At 44.7% G+C, this 21,749-nt stretch overlaps 1 protein-coding gene across 3 annotated transcripts in view; it reads right to left on the bottom strand.

Annotated features, from left to right (window-relative positions):
* Positions 1-2,705: 2,705 nt before the first annotated feature.
* The window catches only part of LOC119433924 (transcriptional activator protein Pur-beta-like), a 186,046-nt gene continuing 167,002 nt past the window's right edge, over positions 2,706-21,749 (bottom strand). For all 3 annotated transcript variants that reach the window (XM_037701209.2, XM_049659105.1, XM_037701210.2), the window contains one exon: positions 2,706-19,503. In XM_037701209.2, coding sequence (XP_037557137.1) covers positions 19,372-19,503 — 132 coding nt within the window. In that variant the 3' untranslated portion in view covers positions 2,706-19,371. The remainder of the gene's footprint in view (positions 19,504-21,749) is intronic.

Below are 21,749 nucleotides of genomic sequence, written 5' to 3'. Positions count from 1 at the left end.
CTCATACTTATTGTGGCCCCACAGTACTCTGTGTTTCATTAATGCTGCATTACGCTTCCCCTTTATTTTCAGATTATCTTGGTGGTTGCTTGAGTAATTCTTTCCTTCGTTTATGTGTACGCCGAGGTACTTATATTGCTTCACTATGGGTATTACTTGCTGTTGACTGTTGAATTGACACCACGAAGTTACTCGTGTGTTCATTAAAGATCATAATCCCTGATTTCTCTGTGCTACACTTAAGGCCTAGATTTGTCGCTGCGTTCCCACAGATATTCGCAAGTATCTGTAAATCTTTTTTATTGTCCGCTAGTAGCACAATGTCGTCTGCGTACATCAATCCAGGGACCTTCTGTTGCACCATTTGTCCATTACGCATGTAGGATAAATCAAAACCTAATTCGCTGTTTTCCAGTCGTCTTTCTATGCCCTTGACGTAAAGCGTGAACAACAATGGTGACAGAGGGCATCCTTGCTTCAATCCTTGGTGAATTCCCACCATTTCATTTCCTTTTCGGCCTTCCCATGCCACTTGTACTTGGTTGTCTCGATATATCTCCCTCAGCAGCTCCACGAAATCGTCATCTATGCCTTCGTATTGAAGAATATCCCACAACAATTCCCTGTCTACGTTGTCATAAGCTCCTTTAATATCTAGAAATGCTACCCATAAAGGTCTTTTCTGAGCTACTGAAATCTCTATGCACTGAGTTAGTACAAACATATTGTCTTCTAGGCGTCTGCCTGGCCTGTCCCGGAGCAGTGGCGCCGCTGCGGTGGCGCGGAGAACTAGTCGCCTCACACCAGTTTCGGGCGACGTGACAGGCCGCACCTCGTGCGTTTCATCGAGCGGCCGTGGCCCAGCGTGTTCTCCGTCAACGCCTCCTCCTCCGTTCGGGAGGAGGCGTTGACGGAGAACACGCTGGGCCACGGCCGCTCGATGAAACGCACTCCTCCTCCGTTCTGCTCAGTGGCTATGGTGTTGGGCTGCTGAGCACGAGGTCGCGGGATCGAATCCCGGCCACGGCGGCCGCATTTCGATGGGGGCGAAATGCGAAAACACCCGTGTACTTAGATTTAGGTGCACGTTAAAGAACCCCAGGTGGTCCAAATTTCCGGAGTCCCCCACTACGGCGTGCCTCATAATCAGAACTGGTTTTGGCACGTAAAACCCCATAATTTAATTTTTTTATCTCCTCCGTTCCAACGGCGGCGGCTAGAAACATGGTACGCGCGAGCGGCGCAGCGTGGCGCCAGAGGTCGAGCGCTGTACGTGGGCGCAAATAGAAATACGCCCCCGGGCGGATGCAACACATCCTTTTTCTGCCCGATGGCACATCGCGTAACCTGCCAACACGTAAAATGCTCGAACACATGAAAAGTTCTGAAAACTCCAGTCTCTGGCTTTTTTTTTTTTTTTAAGAATGCAATATTCTCCAGTTTTTACCAATGTGCAGTTCTCGAGCACACGCCGTCAGAGTGCACAGAGCACACGCCGACTTCACAACGACTTGGTGCAAGAACTGCAATGCGACGCCACCGCCAGTCTCGGTTTTGTCTTTTCAGGCTTACCATGCCTCCTGCAGCGGCAAGGACGACTTCGCAGAAGGGTAATTAATTTACTGAAGCACCTCAACCAATTTCTCTATATATGTTCCTTTTAGAAGTTCGACAGTCTCCAAATTGCAAAACTGTCGTACCAATACAAATATTCCAAAAAACAGTTCTTTATATGGGGTGATCAATTTGAAGTTTTATGAGATATTTAAAAATCGCCTGTTGCAGATAACATACCATTCTAGTCCTTGAGCTGAATTATTCAGAAATATTTCAAAATTTTTTTCTATAAAATGATTTGATTACTTGCATGAGAAATCAAAATGCATATTCAATTAACAAAAATCACCAATTAACTTAGAAATTAATTACATTGAGGCCCATATTGCAATTTACAATGCCAGTGTGCTTGCAAGGCATATTCACTTGGAATGAATTTCCAAAGTGACACCAGTTTAGAGATATGCGCCATCAAACTCACCGTAAACATCCACTGTTGATCGATTTACTTTTTTTTTTTAATAAACCGCTCTTCTACGCATTGAAGCACTAAAGTAGCCATGGCATGCCCATGCATTTCGTCCTACACTTCAGGAAACCTCTAGAAAGTGCTGCGATCCTGGAAATTCATTTCAAGTAAATACATCTTCCACTAGCTACAAATCGTAATATGGGCCGTAAAGTAATCAAGTTAGTGAGTGAATTTTTGTTAATTATGAATATGTCTGTCATTTCTTGCGATAATAATGTCCACCTCTCAATAATCAGCTCAATCACAAGAATTACGCTATCTGCCAAAGGCAATTTCTAAAAATTCTATAGGGCTTAAAAATGATCACCCCGTGTATCAAATTCAATACTGAACATCTAGCTGCTCCGCCAGAGTGGCAGTGTCAAAGGAACAGAGGCAAACAAATTTAATGCCTCTTATTTTACTCCAAAACTTAAGAATACTGAAGTTGGACCATACAAATGTGCTAACGTACAGTCATATTTAAATACGAAGGCTTTCTACAATGTTCTTTCGGTTCCTCAAGCACGCATAAAATTGAGGTTGCATCTATATTAAAAATCGCAATGTGCCCACAAACTCGTGCACCTCCAAGCAGCAGTGCATGCCACAGAGTAAAAGAAATGGGACAGGAGGCTGCATAATGAAGTTTGTCTTTATTTATGGAAATCCAACAGTGTCATTTGTTTTTCTTCTAAACGACCGAACAGAATCGGTCCGAGGTTGTGTTGTCATGCACATCTTTTTTTTTTTTTAATGCTGGCTCTTTGTCACCTTGTTTCTCAAGACGTTAAGTCGCTGCAGAAGATTGTTTTTCCCCCATTTTCTGTAAAAAATTAAGCAGGCGATGATGGGACATGCGACACTGGTACAGGCTTTGGGCAACCTGTCGGCCTGCAGCAAACAACCATTGGTGGGGGAGGGAGCAACTTTTTGAAACCGACAGTACAGAGAGAGATGCAAAATGGTCGCCTGCTAGCTTTGGACGGTTGCCTCAACCTGCGAGTGTGTCGCACCGAGCTCGAGCCCACTCGACGTTTTCGGTCAACTTCTTCCCAAGTCGACACGACAAGTGTCTCTGCTGGTTCTATAAAATTACAAGCAACGATTCTGACAGATTGCCCCATGAGCACAGCAGTGATGGATGCAAATCACATCCTGTAGTGTACCAAGCAACCAGACAAGAAGAAGAGTGGTGAAAAAAAATGCAATACTTTGTCTTCTGTCTGGAAAACCAAGTTCAGTCATGGTGTGACATTACATATGAGGCATGGAGGTGTTCCTCTTCCCCCCTGTCGATCAAATTCACCGCGTGCTGGCTAATTAACGCACATACACAAGTTTGCAGATGACCCCTCGGACACGTAAACAAAGGCGCCAACAACGAGACAACTCACGAGAACTGATTGCTCTTGTAGCGGGCCACCCCCACCCTCACCCCACCACCACCTGTGGGGAGGCCGCGATGCTCATCCTAGAGAAAGAACGCACAAATACTCTTTACTAGTACAAACAACACAGGCCTTGGCAATTCACAGCTGAGGCAGTAAAAACAACATTCAAGAAGAAAGCACACACCTGCTTAACTCTGTCGTCGCCACGCATTTTTTTTTTTTTTGCTTTGTTTTCGTGCTCCCATTGGCGCATGAAGCAAACTGCAACTGACCAATGGTGCTGCTCCTGCTCTCCCCCCCCTTTGCACTCGCCTAGAGTTTTGTATGTACAGAGCCTCCCGCTCTTAAACAGAACAAACGCTCGCACACTTACGGCGCAAGGTTCTATAGTTGAAATGTGTACAGGCGTACATGGGTAGCTTACATCTAGGGGAAAACACATGGACACGCATTCACGAAACTTCTCTACAGAATGCTTTTACACTAGCTGGCCTACAGGCACCTGCCACTCAAGTTAGCAATTGCGATGACGACGAGATGATCGACACGGCGATGGCCAACAGCAGACAGCAGCTACCCAAGAGAAGTTTTGTGAATATGGACCTTAGTTAGTATCCACGGCAACCTAATGCTTCTTCTCAACCGAATAAACAAGTGGCCAATACGGTGCCCAATGTGGACATCTACCAAGGACAGGTTGGTCTACAGGATTTTGTTTGAAATTCAAGCTCCCACGAGTGCTGATGCCGTGTTTCCCCTTGGATGGACGCCCTGCACATCATCATAACACTGTATTCTTTTTTTTTTCTTTTTCACAATATTTTCATTTCACCTTCGTCAGCTGCTAGGAAGACACCCACTGTCCACATTTCTGCTGCACAGCAGAGTTCTGCTTTGCTCTATACGAGGAACGTGCAATGCGACAAGAACTTTACAAGAAGAAAGGGGTTCACCCAAACAGAGTTTCACGCAATGAACCTGCCTATGAGGACATGTTTCACTACGTTGAAAATCACGTTTCTCCAGAACTGTGAAAATATATTTAAAAAAAAGAAGATTGTGCAAGCTTTCTCGCCTGCGGGGATTAGAAAGTACACAGAGAAAGAAAAATCAATGTCCCAACACCATCGCCCGCCCGCATGGACCCAGACACGTCGAAATGTAGAGTACTGACGCCGTTAACATCCTCTATTGCGAGCGTCAAAAACGCACCCCCAGCATCTTTGCATGTCCTACACTGCTCAATTCAAACCTGGTCACAAGACATGCTCAACCTATCGCCATGACAACCACTAGAACACTGAAACAATGTTACAAGGTAATCTGCTGGGTTGGGCTGGCTCGCAGATTCCCTGCGGGGTCCCGCTATATTCCCTCCTAAGCAAAACACAGGGGACGCAAAAGGCACAAAGCACTCAAACCGTTGTACGTTTCACAATTTACCGCATCCTTAGTATAGTTTTGCACCAACAGAAAGAGCAATGCACGACAAGGCAAGCATTCAGTGCATAGTGCACCATGGTTCCCAAGACTTTGCAAAGGCCGCATGTCATTAAGTGGCCTTCTGTTCTTTCTAGCCGGAACAAAACACCCTTGATATTTATTGAACTTATGTTTCAAGCATCAATGTCATCAGCGTTGTTACAGAACAAGGTTTAGGCCGAATGACAGAAAACTGCAGTTAACAACATTGGCCTGCAAGCAAGTTTTGGACATGGTAACGAGGTACTCTGCTGTGGCCCCACACTGTTCTAATTATCCGAGGGAAATCCGGCCACTCCAAGCCATTCATTGGGCTTATACTAGCTAAATTGTTTTGCCCGCAGAGCCACCAGAGACAGATGTGCAACCTGCTGGGCATCAAACACACAGCAAGACATGGATCCCAAGCACTTACATGCGCATGCATTCATGCCTGTTAGTCAAGCCTCGCTGCACATGTGACAAAACAAAAAAATAGCCACTACCCAGAACACAAAACAGAAGGCTCTGCAACTTATTGATGAAATAGGGCAACCTAGTTCTGCTATGGTACCACTATGCCACTATCTCCCTGATTATCTATAAGTTACAAGTAACAACTAGAACTTGTAGAATTTAAAGGGGCCCTATGGCACTTTTTAACAAAGCTTCGAAATGCCCTGGATACGGTAACACATCACCTCTCAAATCTCTGCCTCAAAAAAGTTCTTCCAATGCATTCGGCAAGGTAAAATTGTGAAATGCCTCCATGGAGCAGCACAGGTTTTGATGTCTTTTTGGTACTCCTAACACACAACGAGCTGTGCTTCACAGTTGGCATAAGTCTCCACAAAAGAAAATTCTTCTTTCTGCATGCATGCCTACAGCTGGGCCTTTTGACATGTTTTGTTATCCACTCTTTTTTTTTTTAGATGTTTTGTTATCCACTCTTTTATAGTAAAGTTTGCTTTCTCCTTTGCTTTGGCCATCCCTGCTCCTGAAGGGCATTCTAAATATATTTTCACGTCTCATCTTTAGAATGTCTTGAGCTCACCCTTTTCAAGTCACCTTGCATGACGTCGAGCATACATAATCATTTCAGCCCCATGCAAACCAATGGCAGCATGGTTGTCTGATTCATCAGTGCTTTCATGTGGCAATTAGTTGTGGAATGCCCTTCCAGATATCATTTCTTACAAGAAAATATCAACAAGAAAAAAAACTGTCAACACCTATTAAGACATACCAAGGGGCAACACTAACAGCTCGTCTTTCCAGTGTTGCTGATGTGCTTTGTAGACTTTTGCTTCTTTGCCGATGGATACATAGTACAGTAGGTACACAATTGTTTGCTGCTGTATCCTTTTGCTTCACTTATCCTTTACTTGTTTCAAATATATAGCATATTGGGTTTATTTCTGCAAGTCTTCTCATTGTTTTTGTCACTAAAATATTTTCACTATCAGAATTTGTCATAACATGCAAAAGGCTTTCCCTGGCCTAGTGCTTCAGAGGAATGTCTGCAACGTACATTTAAATAAATAAATGATAGCTCAAAGCTCATTATACCCTTGAAAAGGGGATCAACGTTAAGGATAAGCAACCACAAGAATGAGCAACCTTACGATTAGAATTTCCACCTGCTGTGCGCAGAGGCATAGTTCATTTGGCTCAGTTGTCCAGGGCAACGACCAAGCGACCAGGTAGGTTTTTTTTCGTTCATCAAGTTTTAAGTGTTGCAGGGCCCCTTTAATAAAGGAAAGTACAGAACAGTGGTTTTCCTCAGAAACAGTACTACGTGAATGCCTCCTCGATTAGCAAAACAAGGCTACGTAGCAGGAACATGATGCTTGAGCTCCTCAAACAGTGCTTGTTGGTGTCAAAACATGCAGGGCAGTGGGTCAACAAAAAGAGAATTTGCATCAGACAAAAGAGATTACATTTACGCAGCATTGCGTTCATCACATGCACACACATCTATGCCTATGGTTACACATTACGAACACGTACGCACGCATTCATGCAACATACAAACCATACATGCACGCTAATAGGTACAGCAGTCAAACACATACTGCTTAGTGGCATCGCAAGGGAGTGCTTCAATATGCATGATGGCAACACCAATCATACATGACAGTAAAGAGTCGATAGAAACCAGTTGAAAGCCCACTGAAAAAACTGCCAGTGCACACGTAAATTTGATGTTGCAGCAAAGCCCTTGCATTTTACAGCCAGGATTGAGATTAAGGCTTCTCTTAAATGCCTGGTATTATCGACAAACTCAGCGAGACTAGTAAAGCAACATTCCACCAGCATCTCGCTGCACCAGCAAGCAATAGCGAGCCGGTTGGTGCAAATCATCATTACAACTCATCTTCAGTACAACAGGTCACCAACTAATGTGAAAAACACACAGCTTGACGTTTCGGGATCTGTCCAGATCCCGAAACATCGAGCTTCATGTTTTCGACATTGGTCAGTGACCTGTTGTACTAATGATGTTTTTACCGGACCAAACAGTGCTCCATCGAACTCTTGATTACAGTAGTATACATCTCACCTGATGGATTTGAAAGTGGGCCAGCACAGCATGCAATATCTGCTACGGGAGATGGAACATAATGGACTTTTACATCCCCTTCCGCATCTGTCACACTAGTCCAAGCTCAATTTAACAAAACCATATTCGACATGAGAATACCTTCATCATATCCAATACTTGTTATAAGCACGTTTTCTCTACATAGCGATGTTGACAAGAAATATTTCCGATTTACTCTGTTACATCCAATAACTTGCTATATCCATGCTCGCTATATTCCGGTTCATTATATCTGATAATGAGTTATAGTGGGGTTTTTAGTGCACAGCCAAGATGTGACACAATGGTCACACTACGTCGCTGCACCACACAAGGGCTCTACTGCTCATCAGGAAAAGCAGTCGCGCAATATCCTCGCCACAGTGTAAAGAACGTCATTCAGGTAAACTGGGGTGCATGACAGCCGCAACAACCCTTTAAAGGTGCGTTTCGGAAATGCCGAATTAGAGGCTGTCCCCCAACACCACAATACTGTCGCAGAAGCGCAACTCATCCCGGCCAAATACCATAGAACCCTTCTCACGTGGCGAGGCTACTGGACAGCAACATGGTGACAACAGACGGATTCGAGAGAAGGAGATAAAATGTTTGAGGAACTCCAGTGCTCTCCACAAGATGGAGTCTCCTAATATCACAGTACAGCTTTGTCAGTATGGGGCAGTCAAGATACACGAGAACATCAACGTGTGCAGTCTATCATGGTTATACAGATGCAGGGATGGTGCCCAATGCTAAATAGGCACACGGTGCAGATACTTGGCGAGGTTAACGGGCAGAGAGGAGTGCAGCTGGGTGGACTGGTGAAAGTTGGTGTCAATCTACAACGGAGCTTGCTATCAGAATGTCACGGCATTTCTAATCGCAGCATTCGGGAGCACATAAAGAGAGGAACTGTATTACTTTGTGCATGTTCACTATATGGTCATGTCTATTCATGCATTAGAACAAACCCTATTTATAATTATTATTATTTTTTTCATTGTAGCCTCTAAAGCTAGAGGAGGCACGTAGGATCGAATTGTGCTCAGGTAGTCAAGTGTTTGCCGAAAGACTTTCTGGCAACATAAAATTGTATAAATAAAAAATGAATGTAGCTGCCCATTTAAAAGCTATGGCTGTTGAACGCAATAATTACGGTAACTAATAAAAATTGTTATTATGACTAAAAAGTGCAGACATAGTATTTCTGGGGTGGTATTCTTGAGCGATCACTCTTGAGGATACGATCAATGTCGGAAGATTGTGCACGACTCGGCACTATCTGACTAATAGTGTCAAGTCAGTGGTAGTGTCGGTATATCTTACTGATATAAATCCTATCAGTCAGATATACAGACGCGTCGAATGCCGAGTCACGTGACATCTCATGAAAGTGATTATACCCTCAAAAGCGATTGCCCAAGAATACTGCACCTGCTTAATATCCCTTCAATGGAGCTGAATTTGTGTCTAAAATGTTAACGACTGAACGATTTTCTACCCGTCGACCTCGCTGATCAAACCAAAGCAGGGCTGCGTAATATAGTTTTTTTTTTATCACTATTCATGCGGTGAAAATTTGTAATCTCTTCTGACAGCTCAGTGTATACCTTAAGGGTGGTCCAATCACAATATAGATTTATATATATATATTTCCTTTTCTTCCAGAATTTTCACAGCAAGAGACCACAAAAACATCAGCATGCATACTTTGATTGCTGCCTAGGGATTGGCACTTTCTAGACATTTGCACATGCACACAACATACCGCACATGCATAACTTGTACATCATTCACTAGTTCAGGCATGGCACCAAGAAGTATGTTTCATGTTGTGGAGCATTCTCTGAATGGCCAAACGTACCCTACAGAGCTAACCCAATAAAACAACAACACTGCTTGCTTGAAGTAAGAATGGACATTACAGGAAAGTTGCTTTGGGAAAGTAGCAACACTTAGCGGTCAACCAATTTCTATAGCCACCAGGTCTAACTCACTCAAGGTTCATTTTTTTTATCCCACTGGCTAAAATTTAACGCCGAGATAAAGAGCTTGGCATCATATCATGCTGGTTCAGTTGTTTTCAAAGTGGTGAGCCGGAGAACAAGTCTGACCACAAAGGTGTTGCACAACCTTACTTTTTTTTCCCTCAGGGTTACCATTTAGATAGCCAGCTTGCAACAGAAGTCGCAGAGCTCTTTCGTGCAGCCCACATCAAATGTTTTCCCGCCAGTGGAACTTGACATCAGTAACTAGGTTTTGTAGAGGGACGCGTGTGTTCTCCCCACTCGGGAAATTCTCAATGCGATAGAAACTATAGAAATCCTACTGCAATGTTCAGCAACAAGCTGCGAACTTCCGACACTTCACCACTAAACATGAAACACAGATTGCACATGCGATTTCCCTCGACAAAAGTGGTGCCACAGCAGGTACACACAATTTCCATGCACAATATTGTCCTGTGTGACAAGGTTACAGTATTTTTTTTTTTTGCACACTTAGCTTACGCACTAGCATTTGATAGTTTATAAACAATGCATACACGGTGCTGAGGCTTCGAAGTGCCAAGGGCATCTCCAAACACAAGACTGCCCCACAGATGGCAGAAAAGAATTTGCAGGTGAATGGCAGGCACGCTACCAAGGCTGCCAGCAATGCACCACCATTTCCCTCAGAACGCGTTTCTACGCACTTGTATCAGTTTCTACATAGTCTTCCGATGGGCAGAAGAGAATTCCGGCACTAAGTAATTAAGACATGACAATGGGGTTCAAGCTCACAGACTAAATTTCATGTTACAGACTGTGATGCAGAAGTTTCTTCTCTCTACACCTGCACAATACACTCCACCCGTTGAGCTGACCAGCGCCAAAGCTCAACTGTAACACAGCGTGCACAGAGAGATGGAGAACACGTTGTCAGTGCTGCTGTGCTGCCTCATAGCTGGCCTCTAGTTAATAACCAAGATGGATCAGCAATAGTCTGTGCCTGCAGTCCAGCGTCACAAGTTCCACGCAGCATTACAAAAGCTAGCGGAATGCGGACAAACGGAGTTTCAACAAGTGGATAAGCGGATAACTTGCAACTTGCATTATAGTTGAAGACTGCTTAATAATGTAGTGGCAAATACACAACTGCCCAATTGTGGAATGCGGACAACAAAATCCGTGTCTGAATTTGCTGCAGAAAGCAACACTGCCTCGTTTGATGTATAAGAAAGCAGCTTTCTGTGGTATTAACAACTCTCAACAGTGTTTGCCACCCAGTGTAAAATTTTTGACAAGAAGGTATAACCAAAAGGCTCTTACTTTCAAATAGCTTTTTTTTTTTTCTAAAAACCAACAAAATACAATCGCACTTATTTATGTCATTCCATATTCTAGGCTATGCAGCAACACAAAGTGTGTCATGACAGACAACGGCTGGTAGTGGATAAGCAGTTTGAAGGTAGCAGTTTTAATGGCTCACGCACGTTGCCTTTTGGGAAGCTGAGTCTTCCAAAGGCCAATGATGCTCACCTAAAGAGCATTCAAACTGATTGCATGTCAACAAGCCTTTAACATGCCAAAACGTCGGGCTAAACAGTGCCTGACACTGAAGAAATGAGTTCTTGACCTTGCTGCCAGCTTTATCACAGACTTTGCATCTTCTGTGCCATTTTCATTTGGATTGGAACAGGACTTGAAGTGGATACTCTCTGGTGAGGGTGGCATGATATCCGTTTAGGTAAAGAACTGGAACACACCATAATTCGCAAAGACATCAAAGACAACTGCTTGCAAATGCCAGTCGTGTGCCACAGCTCTTGCAGCAAAGCATGTTACCAAAGATGTGCACACCCAGAGGAAAGTCCGATGGACGCCACAAAACGATCAATGTAATATTCACAGATTTTTTTCTGTTCCAACTGAACGATGCAGAGCTTTTACGAAACTAGTGACGCTGGCACAAACACTGGTCACCTCAAATAGCAGGTCCTGATCAGTCTGAAAGTGCAGCAGGCTGTCAACAGTGGCATGACTTGTTTCGATCTCCCTGTGGCTACATCTGTTACTACTTGGGCTCAAAACACATCACAAAATGTGGGAAGGCACAAAAAAAGAAAACAAAGGGAAAAGCAAAGACCATCGAAAGCAAATCAATAGTGCAGGTCATGCCCTGTAGTCTGCGATCACTACAATGAATCAGGAATATGGCAAGACTGCCCAAAAGGAAATTCAATTAAAAAAGAACTGCTTGCAAGGTGCACTGTTGTCGTTTAATGGGCATGCGGCCAGTACCAATAAGCATAGAATGTGTCTGGAAGCATCAGCTCAAAAAAGAAAAATGGATTCCCTAACATTTTTTCTTCAACTTCACCCTTCATTTATTCATTACAGACCGGCTAGAGAATCTTAAACGAGGCATCAATTATCAAGCAGCTCCTAAATAACCAGAGGACATGAAGCCCTAATCTTAGGTCGAAATACACTGCGTAATTCAGGTTTACTAAGCCAACAGCTAAACCTTCACTTTCAATTATGCGAATTATTGGGGCCCTGTCATACTTGTGTGAGAAGCAGCTTTTTTTCATACAGCAGTGTAAAAAAAAGTTGTTAAAGGTGAATACAATAATTTCAAGTCCTGCCATCACTGTAGTTTCTGACCCTAAGGTGTAGTGATTTCCTGCAGATGACTCGTGTAATTTCTTCACCAAGAATCTCATGCAAGTGCATTCAAATTCACCGCCAAAATAAAGACTCAACAGAAATGGAATCTTGTGGATTGGGCATCAAGCAGGGCAGAGCACATTTCGGATGGCAAGACTCGTGAGAATAAAAAAAAATAATTATAAGTGCAAAATGCTAGAACAAATAGCAAGATTGGCAATGTAAAGCAGTTTAAGGCGCATGCGACAAGGTTGTCATCTCAAGTCCCAACAAGGCTGTCAACTGTGTCACCACCCAACAGCTGTCACCACATCTCGACAGACTTCCTCTCTCAAAACGCAATATGAGCAAGGCCTATGCAAGCCCAACATGGGACCAATATTAGCTATATGTATGCCCAATGTTGCTTAGTAAAAAGCCAGCACAATCCAACATATAGTCTGACAAGGCCCAATGCTGGCCCGTGAATAGGCCAGCATTGGATTGCCCCGTATTATTGCCCAATTTAATCTATCAACACCAATTATGGCCTAATGATGTGCCAGAATTGCATTACATGCTGCTAATGTTTAGCACTGGATTACTGTACTCCAAATTTATGTAACTCAACAGAGTCCACTAAAGGCCAAAGATAGGGCCATCATGAGATGTGTATAGTCAATGTGTCCATAAAATGGCTGAGATATCCCCCGTTATTACAGCATGGTCAATGCTAGCTTAATGTTAGATCATCTATGCCCTCATGGAAGGCCAACACACTAGTACAACATTGGGCTTACTTGGCCCAGCTATCTGCTATGCTAGGGCTGCCTTGTTCATCCCCTCCAAGAGCTTCGGATGGCAGTGCTTTTCAAACACCAGAACACAAAAAAGCCTCTCCAACGCCAACTCCAGCAGTTGCATCTTTGCTGGGTTCTGTGACACAGCTCCCATTGCATCCATCAGTGAACACTTCTGCCACGCCTACAGAAACTACCGAGGCTACACGATCAGCGCTCTGTTTGTTGCCAAGGGACAGTTTGCACAACACATCGACAATGATAAAAAAAGCTGAGTCACTGACCCAATTCAATCATGCCATTACCTGACCAGACTACCGGTATTCTGTCAGACGCTTGATTGAAAATCAACACTGCAGCTGTCCGACTCCTCGTAATTCCTTAAGAACAAGCTTTAGTTTGAGGCCAACTCCAATTGCTTCCATCTAAACATACAAAGTGTGGAAATGCAATTACTGAAAAGATCGAAATTTGTTGCATTTAAGGGGGTCAAACAGTCAATTCGGACAAAAGACAAACTGCAGCATATTTACCTTTAGAGCCTGATATGGACTATCAACGAAAATAGGTATATTAAAGAAACAAGAAAGCACCACACTAACAACACTAACTCCACACACACACAAAAAAAAATGTAACGCAACTCTCTAAAGTGCTTCAATTACAGTGTCTGAAGTGGACAAATGTAGCGACATTCATTTAAAGCTAAGGCATGAAGTTGTTGCAGCATCTACACAAGTTTTGCAAAGTCCTATGCACCTTTAGCCAGGTTGGTTAGTTTTTGGCTACTTCTTTTATTAGAATTTCGTGGCCAATCCTGGATTTGAGCAACCCCGTTCGTAGTAAAGAACCTGCTTGCAGAATATCTTGCGTCTATTACACACGCCCACAAAGGCACCACTTCTCTGCAGCACAAATTTCAAGCAAAATCGCATTGCAGAGGAAAATGCACATCGTGACCAACTCAGGAACAAACTTGAAGCAGCAACGAAAGGTGAACCTAAGCTAGATAAGCGAATGTATGAGAATTGCACCAGGATGCTTACTGATCGGCAGATTGCAATGAGCAATCGAAGGGCTCACGGCACCAATTTTGTGAAAAAAAAAAAAAAGTCACAGAAACATGCCTTAGCACAATATGAAAGAATGCGACTCGGTGACATCGCAGCAAATTTTTAGTCTGCAACGACCTCAACAAATTTTCAAAATGGCGACAATGCCTCTCTCTGAGAACACTTCCCCGCGATGTCTGGGTACCGCTACCATTCGTAAACAACGAGACACCATTGCAAAATGTTCACGCCTTCACATATCAAAAGCACTGCCCGCTCACAAGAAATCTTCACAACTTTTGCACTCTTTCTTCAGCCACCCCATTGCCAGCCTGTTTTTCACCGAGGAAAGAAGTATCATGACAGACAAATCAGAGAGAGAGGATGCTTATTCTTCCAATCTGTCCTTTTCACTTTTTTTCTTCTTTTTCTCCAAGGCTGTTCGATGTACAAACCCTACTGAGACCTTTTGCATGCATTCCAATATTTACTCCCGTTTTTCCATGCTCTTGCGGAAATGATGCGGAATCAACAGGCAATTAGCACAAACAGGAATTGTATGGCATTACTTTAACGCACACAGAAAACGTTTCGGTTAAGAGCGCGCTGCTAAAATGACATGCCGTGTGAACGACACGTCACCCTGCATTCTCCCTGACTTGCCGCTCAACACATACGGCCCGCATAATGGGTGACCCAGTGTCTTCACCACAAGACTGGAAGGACTCTACTACAAGTCACGTGATGGACATCGCTTTCGGTAAAGAACATAAACCAAGAAACAGGCAGCGGCAGCATGTAATTGTGGGCACAATGTGAAAAAACAAACAAATGTTAACTATGTGCCAACTGTGACGAAAATTCAAACGTTCAGAAAGCTGACAGGCAAAGTCTCTGCAACCAACTTGCTATGTCTGAACTGATACAGAAGAAGCGAAATGCTTGTGCCTGAAAAAAAAAAAAAGAGAATAGAAAAGACAAGACTTCACTGGGAACAGCATCCGGAAGCATGCAGACTCTAAATCATGAGCATGATCAAATACCACAAGAGGAACCCGAAAATAGCTATGTGTATACACAAGCCTGTATATACTACCCAAACGCCAAGTTGACCCACACTTCGCAGAACGCCTTAAGCGCGGACAGACTTCGGCCGCTCTAGCACCTTTGCGAGAGAAACACCCACAAGGTGTGAAGCCTTGCAAAACGCACGCTCCACGTCTGAAACCTTCAGGCTATACTCGAGGCCTAGACACACGGTCACACGAATGACGACGCAATGCCATCGGCAAAACATCTCATCAGTGGTGCGAAAATATATCAGAAGATATTAGGGGTGCCGCTAAGCTATGTGTTGGTCGGCTAATAACGTCTCCCAGTTTGAAAGCTCCTCGCAGCGACAGAGCGCTGTTCCGAGAGGTTCATTCTCGCTGCTTATGTTGCGCCAGCTCTTAAAAAAAGGAGGGCGGAAAAAAAAAAAGTTTTTTAACTCTGGACAGTAATGACACTGCAGTCTACAGCTCCACAAGCAGTTGAGCACTTCCGCAACGATCCAATTCTCTTTCTTTCTCTGGTACTTCCATGGCTAATGAAAGTCCCGGCCAAACCATTCCATCACCAAAACTGTCATGTTGCACCAAGCCCTCTCCAACAACACTGCCGACATCCAAAGACAAAAACTTCATTGCGCCAGACGATCAACAACAATGACTTTTGACTCTCTGCTCCTCCAACAATGCAATCAACTCTGAACAAACTCCAACAAAACCGGTCAGCCTCTGGCATGAAGCTGCCGATGCAAACAACAACCGTCATGTGACCACACATCACAGACCTTACTTAACACACACACCAGAGGCAGCTCTCGATGCACAAGCACGACTAATACCCTTGTTAGACAGGCGAATTTAGAGTCATTTCCAGCAAGTGTCATTCGGGGGCTGTCACACGAAAGTGCAGAATTTACTTGACAGCCGAGTACATTTGACGAACCTGCTTCACTCATCTACCTTTTTTGATGTGTGTAGCCTCGACAACAGCATTAATAAGGTAAACAACAACAGAAGAAAATTAAAAGTTTGGTATTTTTTGTATACCATTTCAACTGCACTCGCTTCAGTCAACAAAAAGAACCATCTTACACATGCAATGCTCAATTTTGGTGGGCACCGTTATCGTGTTCGTGCTTTGCATGCTCAGCAAATTAGAAGATTGCCCAGGCATATGATGGTATCGATGTCTGAGGAGTTTCTTCGGATGCCATTTTCATGAGAAATACAAAAGAAAGAAGCATTATGGACCCCATTTCCAAACACTAACAATTATTACGAGTGCTTTTCCAGGCACCCAATCACTCCTGCCATCAATTTCGAATGACACTTTGTTTAACTGTGCAGCATCAAGCTGCCAAGTGATAAGCAGTGAGGCAAACTGCCCTCACTCACAGTGGCCCTAAACTTGCCAGCCTGACCCAGGAATAAATCGCTCGTAAATATGCAGCCAGGTGCCGAGTGCCGAGACATCGAAGTACACTGTCACCGCAAAAGCGTTTCGAATCGGGAGCGCTTTAGGCACACGTGCGTCGAACGAGTGGCTGTGTCAGTGACGTGTGTGCATTAAGAAGGGCTGTGATGCTCGGCCGCCATGCCTTCCTTTGAAAAAACTTTGCCTACACTCCTCTTTCACATCTCTCACTCGGGTATCACCGGGCAAACTGACTGGCACATGTCCTGATGGCTCGTCACATCTCCAGAGCTGAAAGGAGTACCAACACGACATTACTGACTCGACATTTCTCGGCGTTAGGTGAACCGTCGAAACCCTGTAAACCAACAAAAAGTACTCCTCGCTATGACTGAGACACACGAGTTCAACCAGAAGAAATGTGCGCAGCACTCGCGTTTATTTATGTTTTACGAGCAACATCATCACACCTAGCCTCATAGTTACGCAACGTCAGCAAGTTTTCCTCAGTGACATGACCTCACGGTAGCATCGGTGGTGCCAGCTCTGGCATGTTGGGGCCTACCTACTTTAGTGCTAATTTAAAATACCTAAAGTGTTTCCCAACCTTTCTGTTTACCGAGTGCTATCCTTTGATGTGGGGAAATTTCAAAATACAGCTTTGAAAACATCTGTCAGTACTCCTTCAAGGCATTAGCATGTGTGTGCGCAGTACACCCTTCACGATCGTCCCAAGATCACATGGCTGCCCTGAGACAGTGATTCTCAAATGCTAGTCTGCTGACCCTCTGTTCTCTTCAAAGACATTTCTGAATGCAGTGCAAGGACCTGGTTCTCCATTTAAAAGGAATATTGCGAAGCTGACAATGACAGCTTATGACAAGTTATGAATTTGTTTGCACCTTTTACACAACCTCTGCTCGTTTGAGAGTGGTCATGTGAAGAAGAAAAAAAGGTTACATTACTTCTATTCTACCCAATATAATCACCTAACAAAATAAAGTGATACAAGATACTTTAGGTGAATACCACGCATTAGCAGAACACAATTTCTTGCATAATCAACAATTCTGAAGTCTTACTGGATAAATGAATTTCCTTTCATGCAGATCACTGAGTTAATGTTTTTAAATAACGTAAAACATTGCTTCTGTACTGCATGTTTTTTGTTCTTTTATTGAAGTTATTTAACATTTTTGTATCGTGTCTGGCTTCTCTACTACATCTTGAACAAAACTTTAGGTTCTTTGTGCATGTACCAACATATAATGTATGATGAAATCGTTTCACAATCCTGTAAAAGATACTTTCCAGTTTACACAGCCTCTCTAGTCATGTAATGCAGCACTACTCTCCCAAGCAGTGAGGATTATAACTAAACAAATCCTATGGACCGCTTTCCAGCATTCAGCCATCAGTTTTCAAAGGTGCACACAGGGTCTCCAGCGCAAGCATGTCGAGAAACACTACCACACGGCGCAAACCACAGATCTTTCATGCTTGCCGCCAGCACAGAATCATAGAATACCCATGTCAACAAACGTTTCCAAAGGGGCAATGCTCGCCGAGAACAGAATCTCGAGAGCACTGGACGCAACACTGACAAATCTGTGCCAAAGCCAGTCAGCACTGGAGTAGTGACGAGCCACCAAATAATCCTCTCTCCTAAACCTTCAATTCTCCACACTTTCTCTTTCTCTCACTCTCTCTCTCACTCGGAGCCCTTGCAAACTCTGACTTGCCAATGCTCCCCCCAGAGCCAGGTTTCTCTCTTCGCCATTAAAACTCATTCACTCACATTTTCCCAGCTGTGCTATGTCCGAGCAGTGCCTCCGAAGGCATAAGACTGCGCAGCAGCGCAACATCACCGGGACATCAGCTGCGCAGGCTCAATTATCACGGAAAGCAGGAACATGCTATCGCTCAGGACACGACTCACACAGGGAGCATTGGCAAGGGGGAACAGTGAGAAACAAGGAAAAAAAAAAAAGTACAAAACAATAGATGATGACAGTCTTAGAAACATGATAACGATATAAAAAAAAAGAAAAACGGCGAGCTAAGACGGAGTTTTCTCCAGTGTCGTCAGTGGTATCCGCCGCCGACAGTGAACTGCAGGGCCGCCTCGCGAACCAACAGGCGTCGAAGCTCGCCGACTTCGACGGCACCATGTGGCCTTTTGTGATGATGCTGACCGTTGTCTCCCGGTGCCAGGTAGCCCTCGACGACGACGACACCGGCCGCAAAACAAGTGCTGCCTGACATACGACGTCGAATTACCTCCAGGAACGGCCGAATGGTCGGCGCAGGTGGGACCATTCGGTGACTCCGACAGGGGCCTTTGGTAACGCAGACTGGCCTCCCAAACAACACACACACGCACACACCGACCAGCCCTTCACGATACCGACTGGTCACAGTCAACCACAGTCTTCCTCCATGCAACCCCCACCACCCGTCTCTCTTTTTCCCCTCCCCCCTTCTGTCTTCTCGAAAAAAGTTCTTGTCGCCTAAGTCTTCCAAGCTCATCTCATATTTTTTTTCGTCGTCGGCATCATTTTGTCAAAAGTCCTCGTCGTCGTTGCAGCTGTCCACCACAGGGTGCACTAAAAACAAACGTCGAGAAGCCGCGCCATGGGACGGGACCACCTCCGCCGCGCGGCTTAGCGGTTGCACCCCGTCGCGGAGAGAAGAAGCCGCAACAGTCGCGCACACCCTCCTCCTCTCTTCTCTGGTCAGCCAGTTGGTTGGTCGGTGCGCCGCGCCGATGCTGAAAGACCACGGGGCGGCTTTCCCCCAAGGGCGGTGCGGCATGTCGGGGAGCACGATGGTGTCGTCGCTGCACCAGATGACCCTGGGGTGCCACCGGAGCGAAGGGTGGGCGGTGGCTGTCTGGGCGGGTGGTCAGGCGACAGCTCTCACTTGCCACCCTCGGCGGCCGACTTCTCCGTCAGCTCCTTCATCTTCTCGACGTAGTCCGAAAAGGAGTCCCTAAAGCGCGACCACGACTTCTCTGGAATGGTGATGGCCGCCCGGAAGTTGTTCTTCACCTGCGACCGCAAACACGATTGGATGTATAGCTATGAAGGAACGACCAGCTTGGGAACGCTGTTAAGTTCAACTCAATTCAGTCATTACCATGTAAAGAAGAACACAGGCAGAACGACTGCTGATAAAAGCTCCACATGTTCACTACACCACAGAAATTCCGACAAAACTCACTAGAGGGAGCTCTGGTGCTCGAGAACCACACTGCATCCGAAAGTGACATTATTTAAAGTCTCTTGGGCGGCTCACGTGTAGTTGTAATGCCGATACCACGATGTCTGAGACCTTTGCAGTAGTTTCCGAAGTTTACTTTCCAGCCAACTAGAGTGTTTCAATCTCTTATGCAGAATACGGTCATATCCCCGCTGGTAGTAATATATATCACAAGCTCTCGAATAAAAAATGGCGGCTGCGCTTGCAGTTTCGAAATGACAGGCGATCGGAACAAGGCACTGTTTTGAAAGAGCTGTATGACGCCGCATGGACATTTCTAACAGAAATTTGCAGCATGTGATATAAATGACACTGAAAATCTCGTTTTCAGACTAAAGTGCTGCTGAATTGTAACTGCTAACGCCAGCTTCAGTGCGGTCACTTTCTGAGTGTTTTCAAGGCGCAGTCCATATATAACGAACTACTGATACAACAAGCACTTTTCGCGGAACTATTGAGTTCGTTATAAATGGGTTTGACTGTACTGAAGCAATCTTTGCAAATCTGCAGAGCTGCAGTAACTGTATAACTTTCTTATTAGCAGTCTTTAAATAACACCTAGGCAGACGACACATGCATCTTGCGGTTACCAGTTAGCAGATGTGACGCAAATCCCACAATGTTGCCTCTGAGATTTTTCAGCGTGCTGCGGGCAGTGCCTAATCTTGAAGGTCATGCCGTGGAGCCACATACTCCAAGTCACGCGTCGCTTCCAGCAAACAGTTATGGGAGTGATTTTTTTTTTTACCGTATACACTCGTGCAAGGGACGCACTTTTTTTCCGCGATTTTGATGGGGTGCGGCCCTTCCACGGAAGTGTGAAATTTGTGTTCAATTTTTGATCCATGTATGGAAAAACCTATTTAATCCTGCCCTGTATACCTAACGATGGGATATCTGGCGTCTAGCTGCGGACATCCTCGCTAGATGTCTTCATCGGTATCGCTGCTCAGGCTCGGCTCATCGCCGCTGCTCGGCTCATCGCCGCTGCTCGGGTCATCCGCACGTTCATATAACCAATCGTCCTCAGTGCCGTCCATGGCATTGGAAATCCCGGTGACCTTAAAACTCTTTACAATAATGTCCATGGACACCGCACGCCACGCGTTTAAAAACTCGCGAAATGCGCTGTACGCGAGACGTGACAATGCTGCCGTTTGCTGGCAAGCTTTTTTTTTTTTTTTTCAAAATTTGGACTGCCAAGTTGGGGGGAACGGCCCTTACACGAGCGCGGCCCTTAGTCGAGTGTATATGGTAAGTTTCAGTATTGAAAATGTCTGTTTTTGCAAGTTTTCAGTGACACATCCACTCGTACTTCAAACGTTTAATTTTGCATGCAGGCTGGTACCTCTACGATATCTGTAACTAAGCTTTTTACACGGCCCTGCAATTTCTTAGCAGTTACATAAACAGATGCTCCGAAACAACACTGGAGCTACGAGAGACACAATGGTGGAGGTCTCCAGATCAATCTTCACCATTTGGGGCTCTTTTATGGGCACCGTTAAATCAGTTAAATCAGCGTGGAATCACCGCAAGTCAGGGATTGGAGACTGTCCTGCAGTGGACACAAAAATAGGCTGATGATGATGATGATGATGATGAACGGGCAGCGTTACACCTAAGCACCACCACTGCCGACCGATGCATGGGGCGCACTTTGTGAAGCAAGGCTAGCCGTAGCCTAGTGAAATTTTGGTAGTCAACTTTCGTTTCTCAGCACCTCCACATTGCGGAACAAATAAACTTTCGCAAAAGCAATGTTTTTTCAACTGTATTAACCACGTCATTATTCTTAACTTGAAAACCATGTGTTTTCTGTTATATTCTGCTTATAAGGGTGGCTTGTTGGGTGAGTTGGTACATGGCACTTGGTAAGGGTGTGCCAGCAAATGGAAAGGATAACTAGAAAAAATTGTGAGGCAAGACACAGAGAAACACCCTTCCACCCTTCCTCTGTGTCTTGCCTCACAATTTGTTCTGGTTATCCTTACCATTTGCTGGCATACCCTCATCATATGTTCAACTTGCCATG

This window comes from Dermacentor silvarum, chromosome 11 (genome assembly GCF_013339745.2).
Source record: "Dermacentor silvarum isolate Dsil-2018 chromosome 11, BIME_Dsil_1.4, whole genome shotgun sequence".
Classification (NCBI taxonomy): Eukaryota; Metazoa; Arthropoda; class Arachnida; order Ixodida; family Ixodidae; genus Dermacentor; species Dermacentor silvarum.
This window is presented reverse-complemented; position numbering and strand designations above follow the sequence as displayed.